General features: G+C 39.8%; 1 protein-coding gene across 1 annotated transcript in view; it reads left to right on the plus strand.

Moving 5' to 3' along the window:
• TOX (thymocyte selection associated high mobility group box) overlaps positions 1-18,961 on the plus strand; it is a 299,355-nt gene extending 280,394 nt beyond the window's left edge. Inside the window, exons 7-9 of the mRNA XM_055318438.1 lie at positions 8,492-8,878; positions 16,231-16,382; positions 16,778-18,961. Of these exons, the coding sequence (XP_055174413.1) occupies positions 8,492-8,878; positions 16,231-16,382; positions 16,778-16,814 (576 nt within the window). The 3' untranslated portion in view covers positions 16,815-18,961. The remainder of the gene's footprint in view (positions 1-8,491; positions 8,879-16,230; positions 16,383-16,777) is intronic.
• Positions 18,962-24,369: the final 5,408 nt, after the last annotated feature.

Genomic DNA, 24,369 nt, shown 5'->3' on the forward strand with positions numbered 1-24,369 from the left:
GATGTACTATGTACCATGGAATCCAGCATATTAATTAACGTGACTCCAGGTCTGAATAAAACTGACATCTACCAAAAATAAAAACACTCAGTGATAGCAAATAAATATTCTAACCTTCATACTTCAAAATGACAACCCTGACACATTCTCGGCAAGATACTGAATTGTTTCCAATAATAATAACAAATACAAATAGTATTTTGCTACAGAGTAGCTTGTGTGTCACACACTGTGCATGGCATTTTCCATGTATCCCTACTCATCATTATCATAACAACCCTACAAAATAAGACTTAGCCCATTCTCTAGATGGTCTCCAGGCAGAGAGATCAAGTATTCGCCCACAGAACGGAGAGGCTGGCAGTGGCAGAAGTGGCAGACAGGACTCAAACTCTTTGCCATCTTGCTCGAAAGCTTATAGGCTTTTTTCTATCCTGAGTGACTGTCAAATATTTATATCTCTAGAACTACAATAAAATTGTAGTTATCCCCCAATAAATTGTATGCCAACTGTTACGTATTAGACAGCTAAGACTAAAGCTGCCCTGACTTAATGGTGGGGAATAAAGTAGGAGTAGAAGGCGTAGAGCTTTCCAAATCTCGCGCACACACACACCCCCACTGTGACTCCCTATTCCCCATTACCAAGGGCTGGCCAGAGACACTCAGAGGAATCTGGGGCCTGCAGAGTGTTTGGGACACACTGCTTTTCCAACCGTGCAGTTGCATCACCTGGTCCCATAGAGCCAGTGACAGACCCCAGCAGCTGAGGAGACTGCTCTGAGACTATGCTCTGTGGGCACATTGGAATCTAAGAGTTCATGAATAGGAACACAGAGTAGGCAAATACGACACTGGTCATACCCTGGAATAATTTATGCCATCTTTGGCTCTATAATTTAAAGGGAGAAATTGAAGAAATTTCAGAAGAAAAAGCCACAAAAGTGACAGAAACAAAGGGCAGAAGGTAGTAGCTGAGAAGAGAGAATTTGACATTCCTAAGTCTGAAAAACAGACTCAGGCACATTCAAGCCCATGACAGGCTTTGGCCCTAGGACTGTGGTTACCTGTGCTCCTGACTCTAAAGCAAGAAAAAGACACCATCTCAAACTGGAGGAATTTGATCTGAACAGGACATTATTAAACTCTTGGATTCACTGGGTATGCAACTTCTTTCCATAGAGAAATTTAAAAGCAGGAAGCAAAGGTTTATAAATAAGGATTGGCAAAGATCTCTAAGGCATAGGGCATCAAGGAAAGTCTATTAAAAGGCCTTTAAAGTGCCACCAACAACTGTCTATGGCCCATCCATGAGGACATGCCCAATCTTACTTAACATGCCACCAACATCACACCGAGAGTTCTCAGAGTGGAATGAAGTCCACAAGCCCTGGGGCCAGGTGGATCTGGGTTCAAATTCAGGTTTCCCTCTTCCTAACTTCCATTTCTTCATACAAATTATTCAGCTGCTTGAGGTCTCTAACTTACTCATTTGTTAAACAGAGAAGACAATAGGACCTACATCACAGAGTTTCCGTGAGGATAAAATAAGAAACACTGTCCAAATTCCATGAGTCAGGATCTTGAACACAGGAAGTGTTTAATAAATACCAGCTATTTATTATCATTATTATTATTACCACTAGTGTTATTGTCAACTTTATTTTTTATGTTGTTGGTACGTGTAAACAGTTTGTGTGTGATAGAAAATTTAGCTGGCTCATATTTTCAACTTGTCTTCAAGTCTGCTTTGATATAAAAGAATTTTTTAAAAAGATTTTGTTTATTTATTCATGAGAGACACAGAGAGAAAGTCAGAGACATAGGCAGAGGGAGAAGCAGGCTCCCTGCAGGGAACCTGATATGGGACTCAATCCTAGGACCCTGGGATCACAACCTGATCCAAAGACAGATGCTCAACCACTGAGTGCTTTGATATAAAGGAATTTTAAAAGTGACATTAAAATAAGAAAAACTTGCTTCATAGATACATCCTTTTATAAAGATAAGAAATGATCAGGATATTTGAAAAACCTCATCTAAACAGCTTTCCTCATTGAAATAAATGGTCTCTATGAGCTGTTAGAGAGTAAGAATAGTCCAAGGATGAAGAGTATGTACTATTATGAAGGCTAGAGCCCCCTGGCTTGAACATATCATTTAGGATAATTGGGGTTGGGCTATTAAACAAAGCTGAAGGGAAGGATATATAGTTTTCCATAGAGTCAAGAATTCCTAGACTTGAGTCTAAATTATTATGCTGAAAAAGAAAGTATAACTTTAAAGCAATTGGAACTAGTTTCACTTTACCACAAAGACAAGAATTTATATTCCCAAAATGAGTGTTGCATTCAAAATAGTCACTTCGGGAGGCTACAAACTTATTTTATTATTGCTCCCAGAATTCAAAAGATTTTTGAAACTCCTCTTTTAGAACTGCAGTCAGGAAAAGTTTATGAGCCACATTAGAAAATCAATCTTGTTACATTGTTTTCACACCTCATTCTTTTTCCCAAACATCACCCACATCTAACCCGCAAACCTGGCTTCAAGGGACGATTAGCTGTTTCCAAAAATCAAATTCACCATCAAAAGACAAAGAGTTGTCTGAGGATATGTTAAACAGGGTCTCACAGGCTCTAAAGAGAATTCCAGTAGGGAAATTCCCAAATATCCCAAGTAAAAGCAGCATTATTGAAATATGCATACAGCTTCTTAGAAATGCCAACCTCGGAGGCGCCTGGGAGGCTCAGTCGGTTAAGCATCCGAGTCTTGATTTTGGTTCAGGTCATGATCTTGGGTCGTGAGATCAAGCAGGTTGGGCTCTGCGCTCAGTGGGGAGTCTGCTTGAGATTCCTTCTCTGGCCTTCCTCTCTCTCTCTCTGAAAATAAATCAATAAATTTAAAAAGAAAAAAGAAAAAAAAGAAGTGCCAACCTGGAAGGAGACAACAGTTGAATGAATATGTTCTAGTTAGTTAAGAGTAATCAGAGACGTGACTCTAAGGTCACACATCAGATAAGAGACTATTTGTACCTTAAGCTGTGGTGCCAAAAGTTACAGGGGACAATAGAAGCTTTTTTAGAAAATGTACAGTGGAGGATAAGATTGAGTCAAATTGGGAAAATTCCCTGTTGCCATGGCCAATACCAAAGAATCACAACATTAAGTACAACTGAAGGATAATAAATTCAAGAGAAATGATTTCCTTTGTTTGAAATAACTTACAGAACTCATGCCACGGTGAGCTATTGAGACAAATACTGGGTCTGAATTTGAAAATGGGATGGATTATTTTATGACTGTTAACATAAAATTTGCAGCTCTGTAAGCCCAGATCGTGATTTAAAGATAATAAAATCTCATGCTTCAGGGTGTAAGTTAATCACCTGCAAGGCCCAGGAAGAATTTTCCTTTCGGAAGTAACAATGCACAATTGAGTAGGTGCATAAATTTTGTTTAATTTCCAGTGCATCAAGTATTGGTCAGTGCTGAAAACAAGAATCAAATTAGATGGACTATTAATCTGATTTGGTTCAACAACTCCTATATTGTTGCTTCCACTGAGTTTTATGTCTTGTGTTTATACTTTGCTATTTTAAATAACAATTGCTTTGTCAGTGTCTCATTTTTATAGCACTTATCGTCCCAGAATGGGGGCATTTATACACTATGCAGTATTGTCTGCTTTATACAAAGTAAATGGGATTGAAACTATCTCAGATAATCAACAACATGGTTAATAAGTATCTTAAGGTTTATAGAGTTGTATCTCTTGTGGAAGATTCTATTGAGAAGACCCAAAAGGTCTCTATTCACACACACACACGCTCATTTTGCTGATAGAAAACATCTTTCATAATCGGTGGTCTAAAAGCAACTAGGAAATAGAACTTACTCAGAAACTAATAGAAAAACACATTCCTCCCATAAAAATGCCAGATTCAGGGGTAGATTTTCAGTCGTGTATATACAGTGGTAAAATCACATTTGCCAGGTGACCTACCCAAAGGACACACCTCCAAAGAAAGGTGGTTAGTGTGTTTGAAAATAGAAACTAGTCTAAATTACTTCATTTTTTGAGAAAGCACTTTTAATTTATGAATGGTAGGTATAGAGATCTTCATAAACAATCTAATTGATTTGCAAAATTGTAGCCTTACTTTCATAGTTTAATTAGAAGAAAGTGACAGAGTAGATTAAATTTATGATTTCTTCATATTCCGGTTTAATCAGATTATGAATTCATGGCACTTTGCTGTGACAAATGAACTTATTCTACCTATCTTTCGAAGCAATAAAGCAGCTCTGTAATTAATAGACAGTTTGTTGTATTAGTCTGATTAAGAATTAACCAGAAGTGAAGCCAGAAGCAGGTTTTTTGCCACATAAAGATACAAAATCTCAAAATATAGCTTCCTTGTGGCCCACCATCCACCCCAGATCCAGTGGAGAGTAAAGGGCAGGGTATCTAACCAAAGGACAGAGTGTTATAATTTCTCATCACTACTGGAAACGTATGGTTCATGCTGACAGCAAAAAGAGTGGAAAAGACCACTCTGATATTCTGTGAGCTTTCAAGGATTTCAGGTCTTTCCTCATCCCTTTGGGGTGAGGAAAGAAGAATGGGAAGAGGAATGGCATGTCTTGTAGGGAGTTTCAGCAAGGGCAACAGTGACAGCATGGAGTCTTGTTCAAGAACAGTCATTCAGTCATTCAACAAACATGTTTGCGTTGTCTATGTCCTGTCACTATGCCAGATGCATGTGACACAGAGATACAACTTTCTACCATAACAGAAATCCCTTCCTTGATGATGAAGGACTATTGTCATAAAGATAGAATACAAGGAGAGAGCCTCTACTGGCGTTTCTATCGTGGATAGGCACATGGCTAGGCACTGGACACGTTATCCATCTTGTCATATTCAACAATTTAGAAAATATAGGGAAAACATGTAACTTCCCAAAAGTCTTTCTCCCTCCATATTAAAAATTATGTTTTGAGTGCTGTTTAACTTACCATTTTGGGGAATCTTATTTATTTGCTGGTAGTCTGTGTAGGGAATAAAAGTACTAGTTGGAAATAGGTTTGGCATTACTGATCTTTACATGCCTTAGTGTGGAAAAGATAAATGACAAATAGCCAGATAGACATGTATTGTGTAATTACCGTGAGAAAATAGTCTTCACGAGGTTGGCAAAAAGTATCTCAGATTAGGTTGGAATCTATCTTTATGTACTATGTCTCTATATCTCCATCTCTGAAAGAATCTATCATCTCTCTGTATGGTGGACTACATGCTATAATTCCAAACGTGGAATTCAGGAGAGTTTGGTTCATTATTTATTTTGATTTTGCCATTGAAGAAAACCATTAATATGTACATGCCTTAGCTCTTCTAGGCTGTAATTGGGAAGCTCCCAGCTTCCTAATTCCTTCAAGAAATTGTGTCACTGTCCTTAGCCTAGAATATGAAATACACTGTGCAGATGGTTTTCCAGGCATCATGAAACTATAAATTAGTGTAATATTACACCTGGATTGTGTAATTTAAGTATGCATTTTGAGGCAACAGAAATTAGCTTATTTCAGGCAAGAGAGGACTATTTAAATTGAAATGTAGTTCTATTTGCCATTTCAAATGTGTATTTGTAATTTATTAGTTCTTCTGAACTAGTGTTTTCCCTTGAAGACGATTCTCATGAAATGACCCATTGAGAAAAGGTTTCTGTAATTCTCAGCTGAAGATTCACAACACACATTAGAATACCGAAGGCACTCGCTTTTCCCCCTACACGTTTTATCCTGTACCTTGTTTTTTCTAAGACATTTATTTTTCCACAAATCCCACCTCCCAATACAATATAGAAACTGTGTGTGTCAACGTGTGACGTGGGTGTTGTACCTGGAACTTCTTGCCAGGACTGGCCGCAGGCCCACGAAGCTGACCCCTCTGCTGGCCAAGCTTCTGGACTCACCAGGATTAGTCATTTCTATTCTATATGCAGCCTAAGTCTATTTCTTGAAGGTTGTTCAGTTTAACAAATATATTTATTTAATCACACTGCTGTAATCCCCGGGATGTTGGTATGTTTATGTCTGAACAACATGTCATACGCACCTCAGGGCATTTTGTTTATATGCACACACATGCATATACAAGTTCAGGTGACCTCTCTAAACTCTATATGGACAGTATTGCCTGATAACGAGGTGATTATTGGCTAGAGAAATAAACATGAAGACATTTTACAATCCGCGTATTTCAGAGCTTTGATAGTATGGGCCATGTGAGTGATTTTTCTTCTATTTAAATTAAAAACATCTATAAAGCAAGAAATAAAGATGCACTCACATGTATTAAATTTTATAGATATCTATCATGTGTAATAGTTCTTTTCCTGTAGGGACTTGATGCAGCATGTGACTAAGTAGGAAATTAGCCCTTGTGCAGCAGGCTAAGGAGGAGGCAGTAAACACAATGAAACCACTTTCCCGGATGACTTAACCACACAGACACACAATCAACACATAATCTTCTTGGCATATATGGAATGATTTTTGAGGCATATCACTGCAATACATGTTATTCTAATGTAGAACTAGTCACTGTTTACACAGCCGGAATTAACCTATTTGACCTTTCCCTTGAATTGTTCACTACTCTGCACATCAGCAATAAGAATTTTTAAGTGGAAGCAAAAAAAAAAAAAAAAAAACACCTACTTTTTTTTTAATTGAAAGCACCGTTTAAGTCCTGCATTTCACAAAGCTTCTTTCTTCCAAAGCCATCCCTTAAAAATATGTGTGAACAATTTCTGACATTTTTAATGTTAGTACAGAAGACAGGGAGTCTGAATGTCTGTTCCTGTTTCATAAGACAGCATCAAAATGGACACAGGGATAAATATTATAAGGAGAGGTTTCTTCAGAGGGGTTCCCAGGACCCCAGATTCCATAGCTTGGTATATTTTCATGGAGGTCAGTTGTGTCCTTCCACTGGAGAGAGACTGTAAGGGGCTGATGATTGGTTTACCCCAGCCTACCTTTCTGAGTCTGCACATAGACACACCATGGTTCTCATTGTGGTTTTCATTTCATTTTCCTACACTAAGGGAACAATGAGTTGCACTGCTAGCAGTGTTCTAGGCTGACTTTTGAAATGAAGTTCCCACGTTGTGTTTCGGGTCATCTTGCATGATGACCAGTGTCCCTAACAGGCAGGTCCATTGATGGATGGTGCTGCGTGTTGCAAGAGGGTTTCAGAAAACCCTGCCACAGACCGTACCAAGAACTCATTTGACTCATAAATGGAATAAGCATGATATCAAGTTTGCAGAATAAGGATATTTGCATCCTCAAGACATTGTTTTGACAAAGCAACTTTTTTTTTTTTTCAGAAGGACATGGTACTATGTTCCTTCCCCAGCTGTTTTCACTTCTCCCTGTTTATTTTATTAACCTCTTCCTCTCAGCAAAAGTAGGAGGTAGGTTCTTGCCCTGGAAGAAATACTTCAGGGTTAATTCTTGGTTCTTTTCAGCTCCCACTGATAGGTCTAGTTTTTAAGTCAATGAAAAGATTATTAGGAAATGGCCTCATGAAGGTATAAAAAAAAATTAGGGCAAAATTATATTAATTTTGATGGAGTCAAAAATTTCTAAGAGAGATTATTTTTATCCTGTTCATTATGGGGGACAATTCATCACCAACTTCTTTAAAAAATCAAGATGAATTCTATGGTTACTGAGAAGCTATATTAATGTGGTTTTATATGACTTCAGAAAGGTATTTCAGAACTCCTTTTCCCATATTCATTTCCATCAACCAGCTTTGTTTTCTTTGTGCAAATATCTAGGCCAAGGCTCCTTAAGAATATAAAAAGGAAACATAAAAAATGAAACATACAATCAATAAAAGAACCCCTGAACTGAATTACTTTCCAAGTGAGCTATACTTGTATTTCAGATCAAGGCACTGATGACATCCCCCACCCCCACCCCACGACCATCATTTTGTTCATTGTCTGCATGCTGAGAGAAGCCACCAAGTTAGAGATTGCATTTAGATAAAGAAAAAAAAATGTCATTAGAAAATTGTTGTTGTTGTTTTTTTAAAGATTTTACTTATTAATGAGAGACACACAGAGAGAGGCAGAGGGAAAAGCAAGCTCCCTTCAGGGAGCCTGATGTGGGACTCGATCCCAGTACCCCGGGGATCACCACCTGAGCCGAAGGCAGATGCTCAACCACTGAGCCACCCAGGTGCCCTGGAGATCGTTTTAGATTTCACAAAGAGGCAAATTAAGCTCAGATTTGTATAAGTTGCATTACAAATAATGGTGGAGGACTTCTTAGATAAGAGGCAAGAAGAGTAACAGGTATTGATTCCCGTGGGAGATCCCGCGTACACTCACTGAGCACCTTGCTGCTAGAAGTCAACAGCCCGTGTGTCCGTCTCTGAACTCTGCTCTTGTTTGTTTCCTCAACAGAGCTACAGTGAACCTGTTGATGTTAAGACATCTCAACCTCCCCAGCTGATCAACTCAAAGCCGTCAGTGTTCCATGGGCCCAGCCAGGCCCACTCAGCTCTGTACCTAAGTTCCCACTACCACCAACAACCAGGAATGAATCCTCACCTAACTGCTATGCATCCCAGTCTCCCCAGGAGCATAGCCCCCAAGCCGAATAACCAAATGCCAGTGACTGTCTCTATAGCGAACATGGCCGTGTCCCCCCCTCCTCCCCTCCAGATCAGCCCACCTCTTCACCAGCATCTCAACATGCAGCAGCACCAGCCACTCGCCATGCAGCAGCCCCTTGGGAACCAGCTCCCCATGCAGGTCCAGTCTGCCTTACACTCACCGACCATGCAGCAGGTATGTGCTCGCACTCTGGACTCTTCTGGCAAAAGAGGGGGAATATGTGTGTTCTGTTCTGTTTAATGGAGAGTAAATGGAAGATAATCAACAAATAGCTTCTTTTCTGAAAAATAGTAATTTACAGGTGGTGAGTTTAGGTATTATACGATCACAACAATGGATTGCTTCTTCTTTTCCTAATCTCTCCCTGGCTTCTCACCACATTTCTAGAAATCACATTTCTTTCTTTTTTTTAAAAGATTTTATGTATTTATTCATGACAGACACACACAGAGAGAGAGAGAGAGAGAGAGGCAGAGACACAGGGAGAGGGAGAAGCAGGCTCCATGCAGGGGGTCTGACATGGGACTCGATCCCGGTTCCCCAGGATCATGCCCTGGACTGAAGGCGGCGCCAAACCCCAGGGCCACCGGGGCTGCCCAGAAATTACATTTCTAATCACCCTCCTTATTTTCTGCTCCTTGAGTAAAGTACATTTGTAATTTTGAGGCACCAATTCCTACTAAAGACCTCTTTGGGCCTGAGGATTCTACATTTAAAAAAAAAAAATTGTTTGGAAAGTCTTGCATGGTTTGCCTGTTGAATACAATAAATGCTGCAAAATGAAATAAGACCCATTGTTTTTGGATGTTCAGAAATATCAGATTGATACAACCTTTAAAGTACTAAGAAATAAAAATGTTAACTGGAGTTTCATTTAAAAATGGATATATGGCTTCTGCACAAATCAGAAAGCACAGGAAGTTTGGAAGCCTCTCTGTCTATACTCCACAATCACTGAAACCATTTGTGTGCAATCTTAGCTTAACTGTCCTTTGAAGTCCAATTTTCTTTTAGGATTTGGTGTTATTTTAAAATTTTAAAATGAGCAAATGGTACAAACAAAACTCAACATGAAGTAGTCAAGAATCCTGAAAACTTGTTTTAAATCTGTAAATCAAGGTAAAAACTACAAATCATGTCAAATTCATCTATCACTTTTATAATCCAATTTCTCTGTTGTTCCCAAAGCTATAAATAAATATGCAAACACAAGCTTCCTATTGAGAACTGATATCTAACCCTCTGTGGAGTTTGAGTCTATAGTTGGACCAGGGTGGGGTGGAGAAGAGGAAGAAAAAGAACCAAAAATACTACCCCAAAATTTATTTTTTTAAAGATTTTATTTATTTATTTTCAGATAGAAAGTGTGAATTGGGGGAGAGGCAGAGGAAGAGAGAGAAATCTCAAGCAGACTCCCCAGTGAGTGTGGAGCCCCACGGAGGACTCAGTCTCTCAAGCCATGAGATCATGACCTTAGCCAAAATCAAGAGTCAGTCACTTAACCAACTACCCAAGTGCTTCCCCCCAAATTTATTTTTATTATATTGTAAGCAAGATTTATGAGAGCTGACTATAGCAAATCTTAATATGTTACTTTACCTTGTGTTTAATTTCAGAAAAACTATAGTGCAGGAACTAGCATTATCTTTATTTTACAAGCAAGGAAACTCATGCTTGGCAGAGTTAAGTCATATGCCCATAAGAGTGCTGGAATTTAAAACCCAGGTCTGTTCAGAAATCAGAGCCTGGATTCTTCTCTGCTAGGCCTGCTTCCTCTCACAGTCATTCTTATAGACTATGACCAGTTTTGTCTTAGAAAACCTGTCTCCCAAGATTTTGGCCTTTAAATCCTCATTAGTTCTAAGATTAAAATGATAGAGCGCAAATGGCCCAAAGTCTTACCTGGTCCCAAAGCCAAAGATATTGATAAAGCTCTGATGTCTTACTTATCCATATTCAACAGACTAGCTCTCGATTCACTAGGGAAGAAGACTGAGGAAAAGTCAACTTCTGGCATCATGCCTTGTCCAAGTGGTGTCTGACATTCCTAGGGCCAAATTTCCACTCTTTCTAGCAGAGGTCACTTACAATAAAAGGGACACTCTTGGGTGTCCTTGCATGTGAATGAGCCAGTAGTGTTTGTGTAAAGAATGAATAGTTTGAGGAACTCAACCCTGCATTGTTGGATTGACTCCTGCCTGTGGTGCTGCCTGGCTGAGGGCAGGTGTTCTGCTCACCACGCTCTAGCATGAGTCTGTTTCTTCCCAGAGAAAAGAATAAGGAAAGCACAGTCCCCACCACCAAGTTGAGGGCTAGAGCTCTCTCCAGAAAGGACACTTTCTTCTAATATATCTGCTCTGAGATGGTTCCTTTCTCAACCTATACAAACACCTTGGATGAGCAAGCTGTGATCCTGAGTAGTTTTCAGACATTTCAGAATTACATAAGGCCACATGTAAAAACTCAAGAGATTTGTCTTTCTATAGAGAATCAGAACTGAATAGGAAAAAATAGAACAGATTACATTGGACACGTAATTCATCAATCTTTAAGTCAGTTCTATTAGTGTATCTCAAAAAGTATTCTTACTGAGATGGTAGGACCTGATTTCAATCCACATTAATAATAGAAGACCAAATGGCACGATCCTCAAATGCGGAGTAAATAGCTAAAAGACAACAGTGACTAACATCACTTTTAACAATGCCTTGATCACAGTGGGTGAAGTGAAATCACTGTTGAGTGGACAAATGAACAAGTAAGCAAGTAAAAAATGAGTAACAGAAATGTTTAAATACCAGAAGATGTTATAGGTTAGTTTGTAGAATCTCAGTTCTTTGGAAGCATTTTTTTAATTGCATTTATTTAGAAAAGATTAATTGAACCCCTAGCATATGCCAGGCACTGTCTAAGCTCTGGAAATTAAATGGTAAATGAGAACAGGTAATGAAGCCTCTGTCCCCACGCAGCTGACATCAGAGTTGGAGAGTGGTGGTGGTGTAGTGGTGGTAATAAACAGATAAATTAACAAGATCTTGTGGGGAAAAAAAAACTGAACAGGAATTCAAACTTCAGATTGTGCAGAGAAATAGCGCCTTTAGCCAAAATGGATAAAGAAGGCCCTTGTGGAGGGCTGGCAGAGACAAGTGAAGGCAGAGAAGAGAAAGTAGCCTATCTGAATCAGAAGGTTGGGATGGGGGTGGGTGCTGGGTAGCCCAGTAGGTTAGGCATCTGCCTCTGGCCCAGGTCATGATCCCAGAGTCCTGGGGTCGGGCTTCCTGCTCAGCAAAAAGTCTGCTTGTCTGCTTCTCCCTCTCCCCGCTCCTGCTTTCTCTCTCATTCCATGATAGATAGATGATAGATAGATAGATAGATAGATAGATAGATAGATAGATAGACTGACAGATATAGGATGAATGAACAGATGGATGTAGGAAGAGTAGGTAGAGAAAACCAGTAGAGGCCAGAAGTAGAGAGGAGTTTAAGGCTGGAAGGACCCCTTTGGTAATGAGCAGGGCTGGTCCAGGACCTGGGAAGGAGGCCAGTGAGGAGTACAGTGAATTAGGGGAGAGCCATGGGGAATGAGGTCAGGGTCATGGGCAGGTCATTGAAGTAGGATCCTCAGGTCAAGAGACTGACATCTGCAACAAGTTGATAATCTAAAATCAGGATTAAAAAGTTGTCAGCCATGATGTAACTCAATTTATTAAAACCTTAACAGTCTGCAGGCCAATGTTCAAGTTCTCAAAGTTGGTTTTTATCCTGAAGATGTTTGCTTCCGGGTGCAGGGACCATGTTCACATGAAAAAAAAAAAAAAAAGAAAGAAAGAGAGAGAGAGAGAGAAAGCAAGTAAATGGCTACCGTATTTTTAAAATAATCCCATATTTCAGTATTACTTTAGCTATTTTATTATCCTTCTGAAAAATGAATATATCCTACAAAAACGATTGTATAGTCCACCAGGAATAATAGTTTCATTTTTTCTAGAATAATATTTTATACACCAAACCCATGGAGCTGCTTTATTTTTTTTTTTTTTTGGTCCAGTTTCCTTGCTTTTTTTTTTTTTTTTCTGTTCACTATATTGTCGAATGAGGTCACAAGAAAAAAATCATTAATATCTGTCAACTTCCTTTATAACCTTAAGAAAAAATCTTTGTATGATATCACAGAGACAGATTTTCAATTTCCTCATGTAATAAACAGCTGCTTTAGGATTTGGGTGTAATTTAAAGGTTTAAAAAAATCACATTGAGATTGATGAATAAATCAGTTGCGAAGACAAAAACATTGATGCCTGTTGAAAATACCTCTCCAGACAGGCAGGAAATGAAATTAGTTCCCAGTAAAGTGTGGATATGAGGATCACTGTTTGGTTGTGCTACAGGCTTTTTAGGACTTGCAATGGTGGCACAACAAAACTGCTAGGGCTACAGAAATCTAATTAAAGAGCAAATGTCCCTTCTGACATCAAATCAATCTTTATCACGTTTTCTATTTTTATTTCAATCTGGCACCAGAAAATGAAATTTAAAATTCCAGGCATGCTATAAAACAGTTGGTGATTTTTCTCTTGAGCATTAAAATGCAAAATATTCAGCCTTGTTTAATTAGACCGCTAAGCAAACATTTTCCAAAAATGTATATCATCACTGTTGTTTCATATTTACATCAATAATAAAAACGTTCTTAGCTCTAGGTTCAACCTAGAGCTCTTTATTAGTAAAAAAAAAAAAAAAAAAAAAAAAAGTTTGCATTTTCCAAATCAAGAGCATGTAAAATAATGTTACTTCAGGCTTTACTCATATTTTTCTTGATCCTTGGTTTGATCCTTGATCCTTACTGATATTAAATTTAGACATTGAGGTTAGTTGAATTTTCAATCTTTGAACTTTGTAGATGACAGATAAATTTGGTTTTATAAACTGGAGTTACCCATTTAATCTTAAACTAATAGCTCGAAGGTTAGTATTCTCCTGATAGTCTCTTACCCAACCTTGAGGAACCATTTTCATTTGATGGGAAAAAAGCAATGGTGCATTCTGTTGTTGATTGTGATTTGTGTAGGGTTGGGTAGAAGGGAGTTGGTTTGTTTTTGTTATTTGCTCTCTCATCTATTGGTATGCCTTCAACTAACTCAGGATATTTCCAACTACTCTTTTTTTTTTTTTTTTGGCACTTGTTTACTTTTAGGTTATGTTTTGTCCATTGTGCAAAAATCCAATATGGAAAACTTTGCATTAAATCACAGGAAAGGGGCAGCCTGGGTGGCTCAGAGGTTCAGCGCTGCCTTCAGTCCAGGTTGTGATCCTGGAGACCTGGGATCGAGTCCCATATCAGGCTTCCTGCATGAAGCCTGCTTCTCCCTCTCTCTGCCTGTGTCTCTGCCTCTCTCTCTCTCTCTCCCTCTCTCTCTCTCTCTCTGTCTCTCATGAATAAATAAATAAAATCTTTAAAAAAAAAAAACCATAGGAAAGACCCTGGAATTTACACATTTATACACTCCATGCCTTCCCAACAGTACTCTGTGTTAAACTTTATTCACTGAAAAATATGATTTATTCAGCCACTACCATAGGCTAGACCCGAGAATAGCCTGTAACCAATGCACACACTCTCTGATCGCAAGTCCCCATGGCCAGAGGCTTTAAGACAAGGGCTAAAATGGAAGTCAACAGAAGGCTCCTCTCCTTAATAGTTTTGTCCTGCTGTTTCCCCAGTAACACACTAGACCCTAAGGGAAAAAATCAAGTGAGCTTGATGATAAGCCCACAAAGACTATATTATAGGGTGGCTCAGTCAGTTGATCATCCAACTCTTGGTCTCAGCTAGGGTCTTGATCTCAGGGTCATAAGTTCGAGACCTGCGTTGGGCTCTGCACTGGGTATGGAGCCTACTTAAGAAAGAAAAAAAGATAATATTCTAGGATCATAATGGAATGAATACATTTTATCGAAGCCAGTGGGACTCGTTGTGTGACATAGATATAACCTGGTCTGGACAAAGAAAGAAAATCAGCCAAGAAAGGACTGGAGAATCAAACATCTTGCTATACTTCTTACTTTTCACTTTCCTCTTTTGGAAACTGTTTATAGCTTGAGCTGCAGGGTTGTCTACACAAACATACTTATTTTCCACAAACCAGTTGTTAAATGAGGAACATTCTCTTCCTTTTAGTCTGTGTGAAGTCAAATAGCCAGGCTAGCTGAATTCTCTACCTTTCAGTGATGTGTTTCTAATCATTCAAAGGTTTGTCTTTCATCCACAGTTTTGGTGGGAGTTAGTGTGGACATTGGCTTGCAGTCTTTATCACTGGAATGGAAAATAAATTAATACCTTAAAGCCAAAATGGAGAATGGAAGACATTTGATAATAGGTACCTTTGTTTCCCCAAGGGACACTGAAAGAGGAATCAGAGTCTAAGGAAATATCCTTAAAAATCAATCCTCTGATCATTCTGCTGAGTTAAAACAAAAACAAAAGCAAAAACAGTAAAAACTCAATATTATGCCTTCCAAAGCAAGTAAATGGGAAATGGCTCCTTTTTAAAATCTCTTGATTTTTCTGTGGTTAAAAACCATGTATAAAATCCACAGCAGAAAGAGACAACCACGAGATTAATTAAGTTGCTTTTTTTTTTTTTTTGGTCATTTCCAGCAAAGCTTGTCTATGCTGCTCTTAAATTCACCAGATAAGCTAAAAATAAATTTTAGTGTATAATGCTTTTTGTTTACCAGCTATAGCTATATACTTCAGAGATTCTGTCCTTGAATTTTTAATAGCTTTGCAAGGATTAAAAGTCAACACTTCACCATACCAGTGTATTAGAGGAATCTTCCTGAAGTCTGATTATTATTTGCCAGTTAATAGACTTTTCAATTAAAAAATATTTGCTCTGTCTTAGACTTTTCCTTCTCTGTGTTTTCCAGTGGCAAGTTGCTTTGAATCTCTTTCCTTATATTAGTCCAACAACTGTTAAAAAGCTTTGGTTGAAATTTTTTAGCTGAGAAAGAAGTACAAATAAAAGAAGAAGCAGATGGTCCCTTTGTGATTGAATGAAGAAAACGGGTTTCGAGAACAATATGTGAATAGGTGTAGTCTAATAAAACACTCAGCCACCTGCTGCCTGAATCCTTCAAAAAAGATTCTGTTGCATATTCTGGGGATTAACTATTAATGTATCCTTAGGTTTGATGGAAAACATAAACTGAGGGGTTAGGTCTTTTTCCCTTTGTTCTGATTGAGTTTGGCCTCTCCATATTTTAAATTGTTTCTCAATTCAGTTTATCAGCTCAAGAGTATATAATTAAAGGTTTTCTCACACATGGTTCACCGAAGGAAAGATAAGAATGGGCCTGTGGGCACTTCTTTTCTAACCTTTGTTTTAAGTTTTCTGGGCCCTCTGGATACGTTTGCCCTTGCAAAAGACACTAGTTGTGTTTGCAAACAATGGATAAATATTTAGGGGCTTCTCTTCCTAAAAAGGCACTCTGATCCTTATTTGTGGATGTGCTTTCCCTTTCAGGGATTTACTCTTCAACCCGACTATCAGACTATAATCAATCCTACATCCACAGCTGCACAAGTGGTAACCCAAGCAATGGAGTATGTGCGTTCTGGGTGCAGAAACCCTCCCGCCCAGCCGGTGGACTGGAATAACGACTACTGCAGTAGTGGGTAAGCGGCGGGCCACCGCCACCTGGTGGACCACGGGCCTCATAGCATGCTCCGCGTGCCCTGCTCCCTCGTAGATGGTAGATGGACCGTCGTGTCCTTCCTCCCTGCTTCCTAAAAGCTGATCTGGACCGGCTCCCTGTTCCTGAAAGCAGAAGACATCAGTCCAGAGGTCTTTAAGCAGTTCTAGCCATTCCAGGAATAAAGAAATGCCTGTAGATCCCTGTCCGATTTGCCTGGGCCCATCCCGGTGCCCCTCTCCATCCCTCAAGCTAGAACAGATCCACAGCCACACACACACCCCCACCCCACCCACACCCCCACACCCCCACCCCCGCGGTCACCTGTAGCTCTAGTCTTGTAACAGGGCATTGCCTGTCTGTCTTCTCTTCATACAGGGGCATGCAGAGGGACAAAGCACTGTACCTTACCTGAAAGTCTGAACACCTCTTCTTTCCACTGAGGAATTCAGGGAAGTCTTTTCACCGTGGATTGCTTTGTACAGCCAAGGCAGTTCTCCATTTTATTAGAAAATACAAGTTGCTAAGCACTTAGGACCATTTGAGCTTGTGGGTCACCCACTCTGGAAGAAATAGTCATGCTTCTTTATTATTTTTTTAATCCCTTATGGACATTGTTTTTCTTCTTCCCTGAAGGAGATTTGGACCATTCAGATTTTATGTTGGTTTTTTGCTGTGAAGTGCTGCGCTATAGTAACTGCCTTAGCAACTGTAGATGTCTCGGATAAAAGTCCTGGATTTTCCATTGGTTTTCATAATGGGTGTTTATATGAAACTACTAAAGACTTTTTAAATGGCTTGATGTAGCAATCATAGCAAGTTTGTAAATAGCATCTATGTCACACTCTCCTAGAGTATAAAATGTGAATGTTTTTGTAGCTAAATTGTAATTTGAAACTGGCTCATTCCAGTTTATTGATTTCACAATAGGGGTTAAATTGGCAAACATTCATATTTTTACTTCATTTTTAAAACAACTGACTAATAGTTCTATATTTTCAAAATATTTGAAAAAAAAACGTATTCCCAAATGATTTTAATTTAAAAACAAAATTGGCTTTGTCTCAGTGACCAGACAAAAATGAAACTAGTGTTAAGGGAAGCGCAAACACATTTATTTTGTACTGCAGAAAAAAATTGCTTTTTTGTATCACTTTTTGTGTAATGGTTAGTAAATGTCATTTAAGTCCTTTTATGTATAAAACTGCCAAATGCTTACCTGGTATTTTATTAGATGCAGAAACAGATTGGAAACAGCTAAATTATAACCTTTACATATGGCTCTGTATTATTGTTTCTTCATACTGTGTCTGTATTTAATCTTTTTTTATGGAACCTGTTGCGCCTATTTATGAAATAATAAATATAGGTGTTTGTAAGTAAATTTGTTAGTATTCGAAAGAGGTTTCTTTGATGTTTTAACTTTTGCTGGCAAAAAAAAAATTCACGCTTGGTGTGAATACTTTATTATTTAGTTTTTACAGTGACATGAATAAAGCCAAACCTACTTTTCATTTAGCAGCAAATTAAGTAACCAATCCTTATTTCTACCTTTCTTTGGTTGATGCAAACAAAAACCTGATATCTAAGAACTTTCTTTCTTCGTACCATATGACAGAGAATTGCCCTAAGAGTCACACAAGCTCCAAGACTAAACAGATGGGTACTTGATCTGAAAAGGGTTGCTTCTTGGTTCTCAGCTGGTTTGGGTCAATTCTGTAAACTCTCCTCCAAGAAAAAGAAAAAAAAATAAAAACATTGAAATCTCATCACCTAAAATTCCTCAAGCTGCATGCTTTTCACAAAATCCAGAAAACATTTAGGAATTAAAGCAGGGGGTGGGAGGCAGGAACAGGAAAGCGTACTCTGGAGAATATGCCTACAAATGAAAGGTGAGTAACCAGACAGCAAAAAAGAAAAGGAAAGCATTCCAAATTTGAGAGCTATTGACAGAAATTGAGATTCTTGCTGTCTTTTGTGCCTCTACAAGCTACTTCTCTTTCCAGAATTCTGAAGTCTTCCAAGAGAATTCAGAGAGTACTAGAGATTTGCTAGGGAACCAAAAGGTTTGAGAATCTGGCTGAAGGTTTGTGTAGCTTTTATGTCAGGAAGAGCTAGCAAATTACTCCCTTACAGGGGGTTGCATAAAGAAAGCTGGTCTGGTTGGAAATCAAGAGGATGGCTGATGTCTCTTTCATGGAATGTGTGAAATAAACTTAGCAATTTAACTAAATACAAATATATGCATTGTGTAATCCAGTCAGAGTTAAAAAGACAAAAGGTATGCTTGCTTTGGAATGATTTTAGGCATTGTACAACCTTGAATCACTTGAGCATGTAATAACTAATAAATAATGCAGATCCAATGTGATTATTAAAATGACTGTAGCTGAGAGCTCTAATTTTCCTGTCTTGAAACTGTATAAGAACTCATGTGATTAAGTTCACAGTTTATTGTTTGTCTGTTTAGTATTTTAGAAATATACCAGCACTACTAATTACTTAATGTCTTTTATTTATTATATTATGATAAAGTAAAATTTTCACTTGCATTAAGTCTAAACTGAGGAGGTAATTACCGGGATGAGAACAACCAGCTCTGACTTTGACAGGCAGTTTGTACAGGGAAGTACGATGTTGTTTACAGCTTTTCTAGAGCAGGTGTGCAACCAGGGTAGAGAGAGTGTTAAAACTCGATACCAAAAAAGGGTAAAAAAAAAATGTAAATAAAAGAAAGTACGTCATAAATAAAAATTATTACCATGCGTGACCGTATTCTATTTGAATATCCATCAGTCTCTAAAGGACAGACCCAGTCAGATGACAAATTCCAAGTACATTTCATGGCAGGAGTGATGAAGCAGAGTAGGAATTAATGCCTATCACAGCCACAGATGCTTTTTCCAGAAGCGCTAAGAATGCCCTCTCATAAACCTAGAGCTCCATCAGTTTGGACTCTAGGACTGTGAGCTCTAGGACTGTGAGATGTTGCTTGAGAAACCTCCACTTCCGAGGAAGCCAGCATCCAGCCTGGGCACAGTAGCTTATAGCTTGGAACTCCAAGGAACAGAGGTGGCATACACTGAGGTCCCCCACTATGGCACTCAGCAGGATTCCCGGGCCTCAGAAAAAGTCATTCTGGGAAATTCAGCAATAAAACTGGACATAGAGTATCCTTACCAACATATCAAAGTCAAAATTATAAGTAATCAGAAAAAAAAAGTGTCCCAGGGGTTAGAAGAGGGTTGAGTTGTGTCTGTAACATACACAAGAAGAATAATTCAAAATCCTAATTCCCATTCAAACATGAATGAGGGGACAATGGAGAATTGGTCAAGTAATGACTTACAGTTTATAGTGAACATAGCTAAGAACAAAAGGTCACTGTGATTGTTTTCATTTGTTGCCTTAAAGGAACAGAACCTGTCAGAAATGGGCTATGAGTGGCCCTCGGACAGCCAGGGCTACACGGCACAGTATGTCCTGGCTTGGATTCATCACTAAGATATTTTTTATTCATAAATTCAAAATCAGAAAAATAAAGTTACCTTTTTTCTATGGATCTCTTGCCTTTTGCAAAAGGGTTGCCCTACTCATTTGAACGGCAAATTGATTGTCATATGAAATTGCCGATATTTTACCCTTTTACCTACCAAAGATGGCAATTTCATTTGATTCCACCCAATGTGCTTTGGAACTAAAGATGATGGGGTTTGCGCTGTAACTTTAGGTAGGATTTCACATGGAGTCAGTTCTTTACGAAGTCCTAGGGGGAAATATTCAAAGAAGTAATCAGTTTTGTTTGTTTGCAAGATACCTACCTCCCTTCAAATCAGTCATAGACAGCTACACTAAATTAGGAATTTTTTAAATTGCCAGATTCCAGTACATCCCAAATAAACATCCTAAAGTTTTTGTTATACACAGATGTTCTCTTAATGTTTATTTGTTGAAAGGGGATTTGAGCTTCACTTTCCTGTTTCTTTCATAACTCTCATTTTAAGGTAAGAGAAAAACAGAATTTCATCTCTTTTGCTGATGACTGAACGTTGAAATACTGGCAAGGCACAATACGGAATTCGCATCGTGAGTTTAACTTCCAAACTTAACTTGCACTGAGTCACTTGATGGGTGAATTCATGAGTCAGTCACCCCACCATACAAATTCCTCCTTGTTTTCCTAAAACAGAATATATCTTAGCTTCCAGAGCAACTTGGAATGCCATAGCACATAGTAGGTGCACAACAAATGCAATGATACATAGAAAGATCAGTGAAACATCACAGATTATCCTCAACAGGAATTGTGTGATGTTTACTTGACGATTTAAAAGCTCTTTAAATTATGGAAGGGCATTAGATACTGCAGACAAGCATCAGGAGTGATGAAGAATGGAGCCTTTCCACTAAGAAATCTAAGCTTACAAAAAGATAACAAAGAATTTCAAAATGAGTTGTGCCACTTTTTTCCTTTTTAGTCTATGTAATTGAACAGGAGTTCCTAGTTGCAAAAGTAAAAGAATACACACTAGTCACATCAAGAAAACAAGAAGCAAAGGAGAAAAAAGGTGCTAGACAAGTAGGAGTGTTGAGTGCAGGAGAGAAATTTCAGGAGACAAGTGTATAGAGTGCTAAACTAAAGCATCGATAAACCAAGTGCTGATTTTTTTTTTCTGATTGCCAAGTCCTAGTGTGACTTGATGAAATAAATAAAAGATCATAGTTCCTGGACTCTGGCTAAATCATGGCAGGCTAAGAAGAAATTGTCCTAGCTTTTAAGACTCCCAAAAGGAGCTTCAGAACCAGGTGCCATCAGGGATAAGCCTTGACCTAACAGAAAAGTTTCCAAATCCTTACACAAGCCTATTGCTGGGAGAAAGGGCATGGGGGTGGGGGGTGGGGATGGAGGAGGCACGGAAGGGCTTCCTGATGTCACCAGTCACAAAGGAGGAAGGCTAGGAGGGAGGGACACCCCTGAACCAACAACACACACATACTTTGCAATACATGTGCATACAGAGGCATAAGACTTGGCCTTCTCATTTCTCACTTGTGTGTACCCGGAGCCAGATTACACTGCAGAGGTAAGGAGCAAAGATGAAGTTCTCGTCCTGGGACCCGGAGACGACAGAGGACAATGTCATGTTATATTTCTGCACTGGACACAATTGCGCCTCATTAAAGGAGCCCACCAGCACGAATCCTGTTGACTGTCGTGATTTCACATTTTATTACCAGCTTGCTAGCAAAGACGTTTGAAAATGAAATTTTCATTCACACTGACCTGAGGCCAGGAAAAAAAAAAAAAAGCAATAGTGACTGAAAAATAAAATGGGAAGCCTTCTCGTGCTACAGAAGAAACAACAAACCCTGCTGAAGAAAGACTACAAACCAGGAGGCAGTATTTTAAAGGCTGCAGCGTCCCTGTCTGACAATTGTGTGTTTACAATAAGCCTAAGCATAATTGCTCTGATGGGCTGTCAGGGAAAAGATTAATTTGGCAAAGATTAGTATTGACTTGCTGTTTATTAAGGCTTTTAAACAGCTGTATCTGGCAGCATTCCTGTAAGTGCCTGTCATATCTGAAAATCAGCCTCACACCCTGGTGCTCGCCAGCTGTTACTAAACAATCTTCCACCACTTTGAATGTCTTTCTCCAGGCCAAACAGCAAGAGCAAACTATTGCCAAATTAGCCCTTTTCTCCTCCTGTCACTTTTTTTTTTTTCCCTTTTTGGAGGTGGGGGCAGGGAGCTTCTGAATGCTGAAATGTCAGCTCGTGGCCGATGGCTTGGCTGATAAGCGGTGCAGGAAGTCAGGAGGTGGCTTGGTGCGGGTGATCGCATCCCCCTCCCGGCGCGCAGCGCTGTGAGTCACCTCGCACAGACAGCGAAACCACAGCCTGCAACTGCTACAAGGCAAAAGGTTTGAAAGACAGTTAGAAAGTGGCGATCAAAGGTCTGAAGCCACCAGATTCCCAAAACTTTGTGTCCCTCGGACCAGCCCTTGCCCGCGGGGCCCTAGCGCTGGGAAGGACGCCCAGCGGCCGCGGGTCTCTAACTTAGGGACCGCGCTTGCTCCCCGCGCTCGGGGGCGACCAGTCACTCGCGAGCAGCTGGCATTCTGATTCGGTGGCAGCCTGCGGGATAAGATAGGCTTGGATGTTCTAGGCTGTGCAGGCAAAGGGGAGATGGAGGTTGGAAGTGGAGTAAGGCCCGGCAGTTTCAAGTCCAAGTCCGGTCATAAAGGCAATGGAAAAAATAGCATCCCAGTGTAGTTAAAGGTCAGGCCCCGCGGGCCCCCGTGTCACGGGGGAAGTCACCTTAGTCTTTCCAACAGGACTGCTTTTTCGAGCATTAATCGCAACCTGGTGGAGTTGTCAGAGCAGATGCAAAAGGATGTCATCTCTTCATCCTTGCTTGGCACCTTCCCTGACTCCGTGCGCTGTAGTGGGGAGGGGAGGGAACTGGCCTCGGGGCCAAGCTGATGCTAGATGTTAGGATTGGAATCACATCCCGCAGGATTAGGAGGTGTAGACAAATAAACCCTACTGCTCAGCCCTAAGAGTAGCCCATTGCTGGACAGGCGACTGAGAACTCTCTTCCCGATTCTTTTTTTTTTTTTTTTTAAGATTTTATTTGTTCATGAGATACACACAGAGAGAGAGTCAGAGGCATAGGCAGAGGGAGAAGCAGGCTTCCTGCAGGGAACCCAGTGTGGGACTCATCCCAGGACCCCGGGATCACAACCTGAGCCAAAGGCAGAGGCTCAACCACTGAGCCACCCAGACGCTTCCGTTCCTGATTCGTTCCACACACCATGACAGTGGGTGAGAGGTAGATGAAACGTAATACTAATTCAGCACTCCCAATCAGAAGTGACTCACTATTGAAAATAAAAGGCAAGATATGCCTCTCACTGAGTTCCCCTGAACCCCACCAGGACTTCCATTCCTGGTCCTGCTGAGGCCCAGGCTACAAACAAAAGAAAATCCAGAGTGCAGAACTTACTTAAAAATTAATCTGTGGGGAGACAGAACATAAAGACTCCTAACTCTGGGAAATGAACTAGGGGTGGTGGAAGGGAAGGAGGGCGGGGGGTGGGGGTGAATGGGTGACGGGCACTGAGGGGGACACTTGACGGGATGAGCACTGGGTGTTATTCTGTATGTTGGTAAATTGAACACCAATAAAAAATAATTTATTAAAAAAATTGATCTGTGACTATAAGTCACAGAGTATTCTAAATCCTAAAATATCCCTGCTCCTGTGGCCATTTTCTAGGGCAAGAGCTACCACTGGAAGAGGTAGCCTACTCTGAGAAATTAGGCCCAACTTCAGATTGTGCAGAAACGCACCCTCTCGACTTGATTGGGTGGTGACCTTACTTTAAAAGGAGCTGCTCCATCACTTGAGTCAAAGCACGTCTGTTACTCACAGTTAAATTCAGAGAATACAGTATCAACCATTTACTCCAAACAAATTAATACTGTTTTTAATAGAATTCGAGAAAGACCATGGTGGAGTGGGGGACAGAGGGGCACTTCACTGTATCCTTACCATGTTTTGGAGGGAACTTCTTTTTTTAAAGATTTTATTTATTTATCATGAGAGACACACAGAGAGAGAGGCAGACACAGGCAGAGAGAGGAGCAGGTGCCTGGTGCAGGACTCGATCCCAGAAACCCGGGATCACGACCTGAGCCAAAGACAGTCGCTCAACCACTGAGCCACCCAGGCACCCCTTTGCAGGGAACATTTAGCAAACTTTGTCTTCACAGCTTTATAGGTCTGGTTGTCCCCCACTGACCTATAATTCTTTGATTATTCATGCGAGTAAACTGAGTATAGGAAGTGAAGGAATAAATTGTTTGGGGGACTCACTGTGATTACACAAGAACCAAAGAAAGCAATGAATGAAAGGAAGCTGTCCCCACGGCATGTGGTCTGTGGATAAAAGTCCTTCCAGAAAC

Source organism: Nyctereutes procyonoides, unplaced genomic scaffold (assembly GCF_905146905.1).
Source record: "Nyctereutes procyonoides isolate TBG_1078 unplaced genomic scaffold, NYPRO_anot_genome, whole genome shotgun sequence".
NCBI classification, from domain to species: Eukaryota; Metazoa; Chordata; class Mammalia; order Carnivora; family Canidae; genus Nyctereutes; species Nyctereutes procyonoides.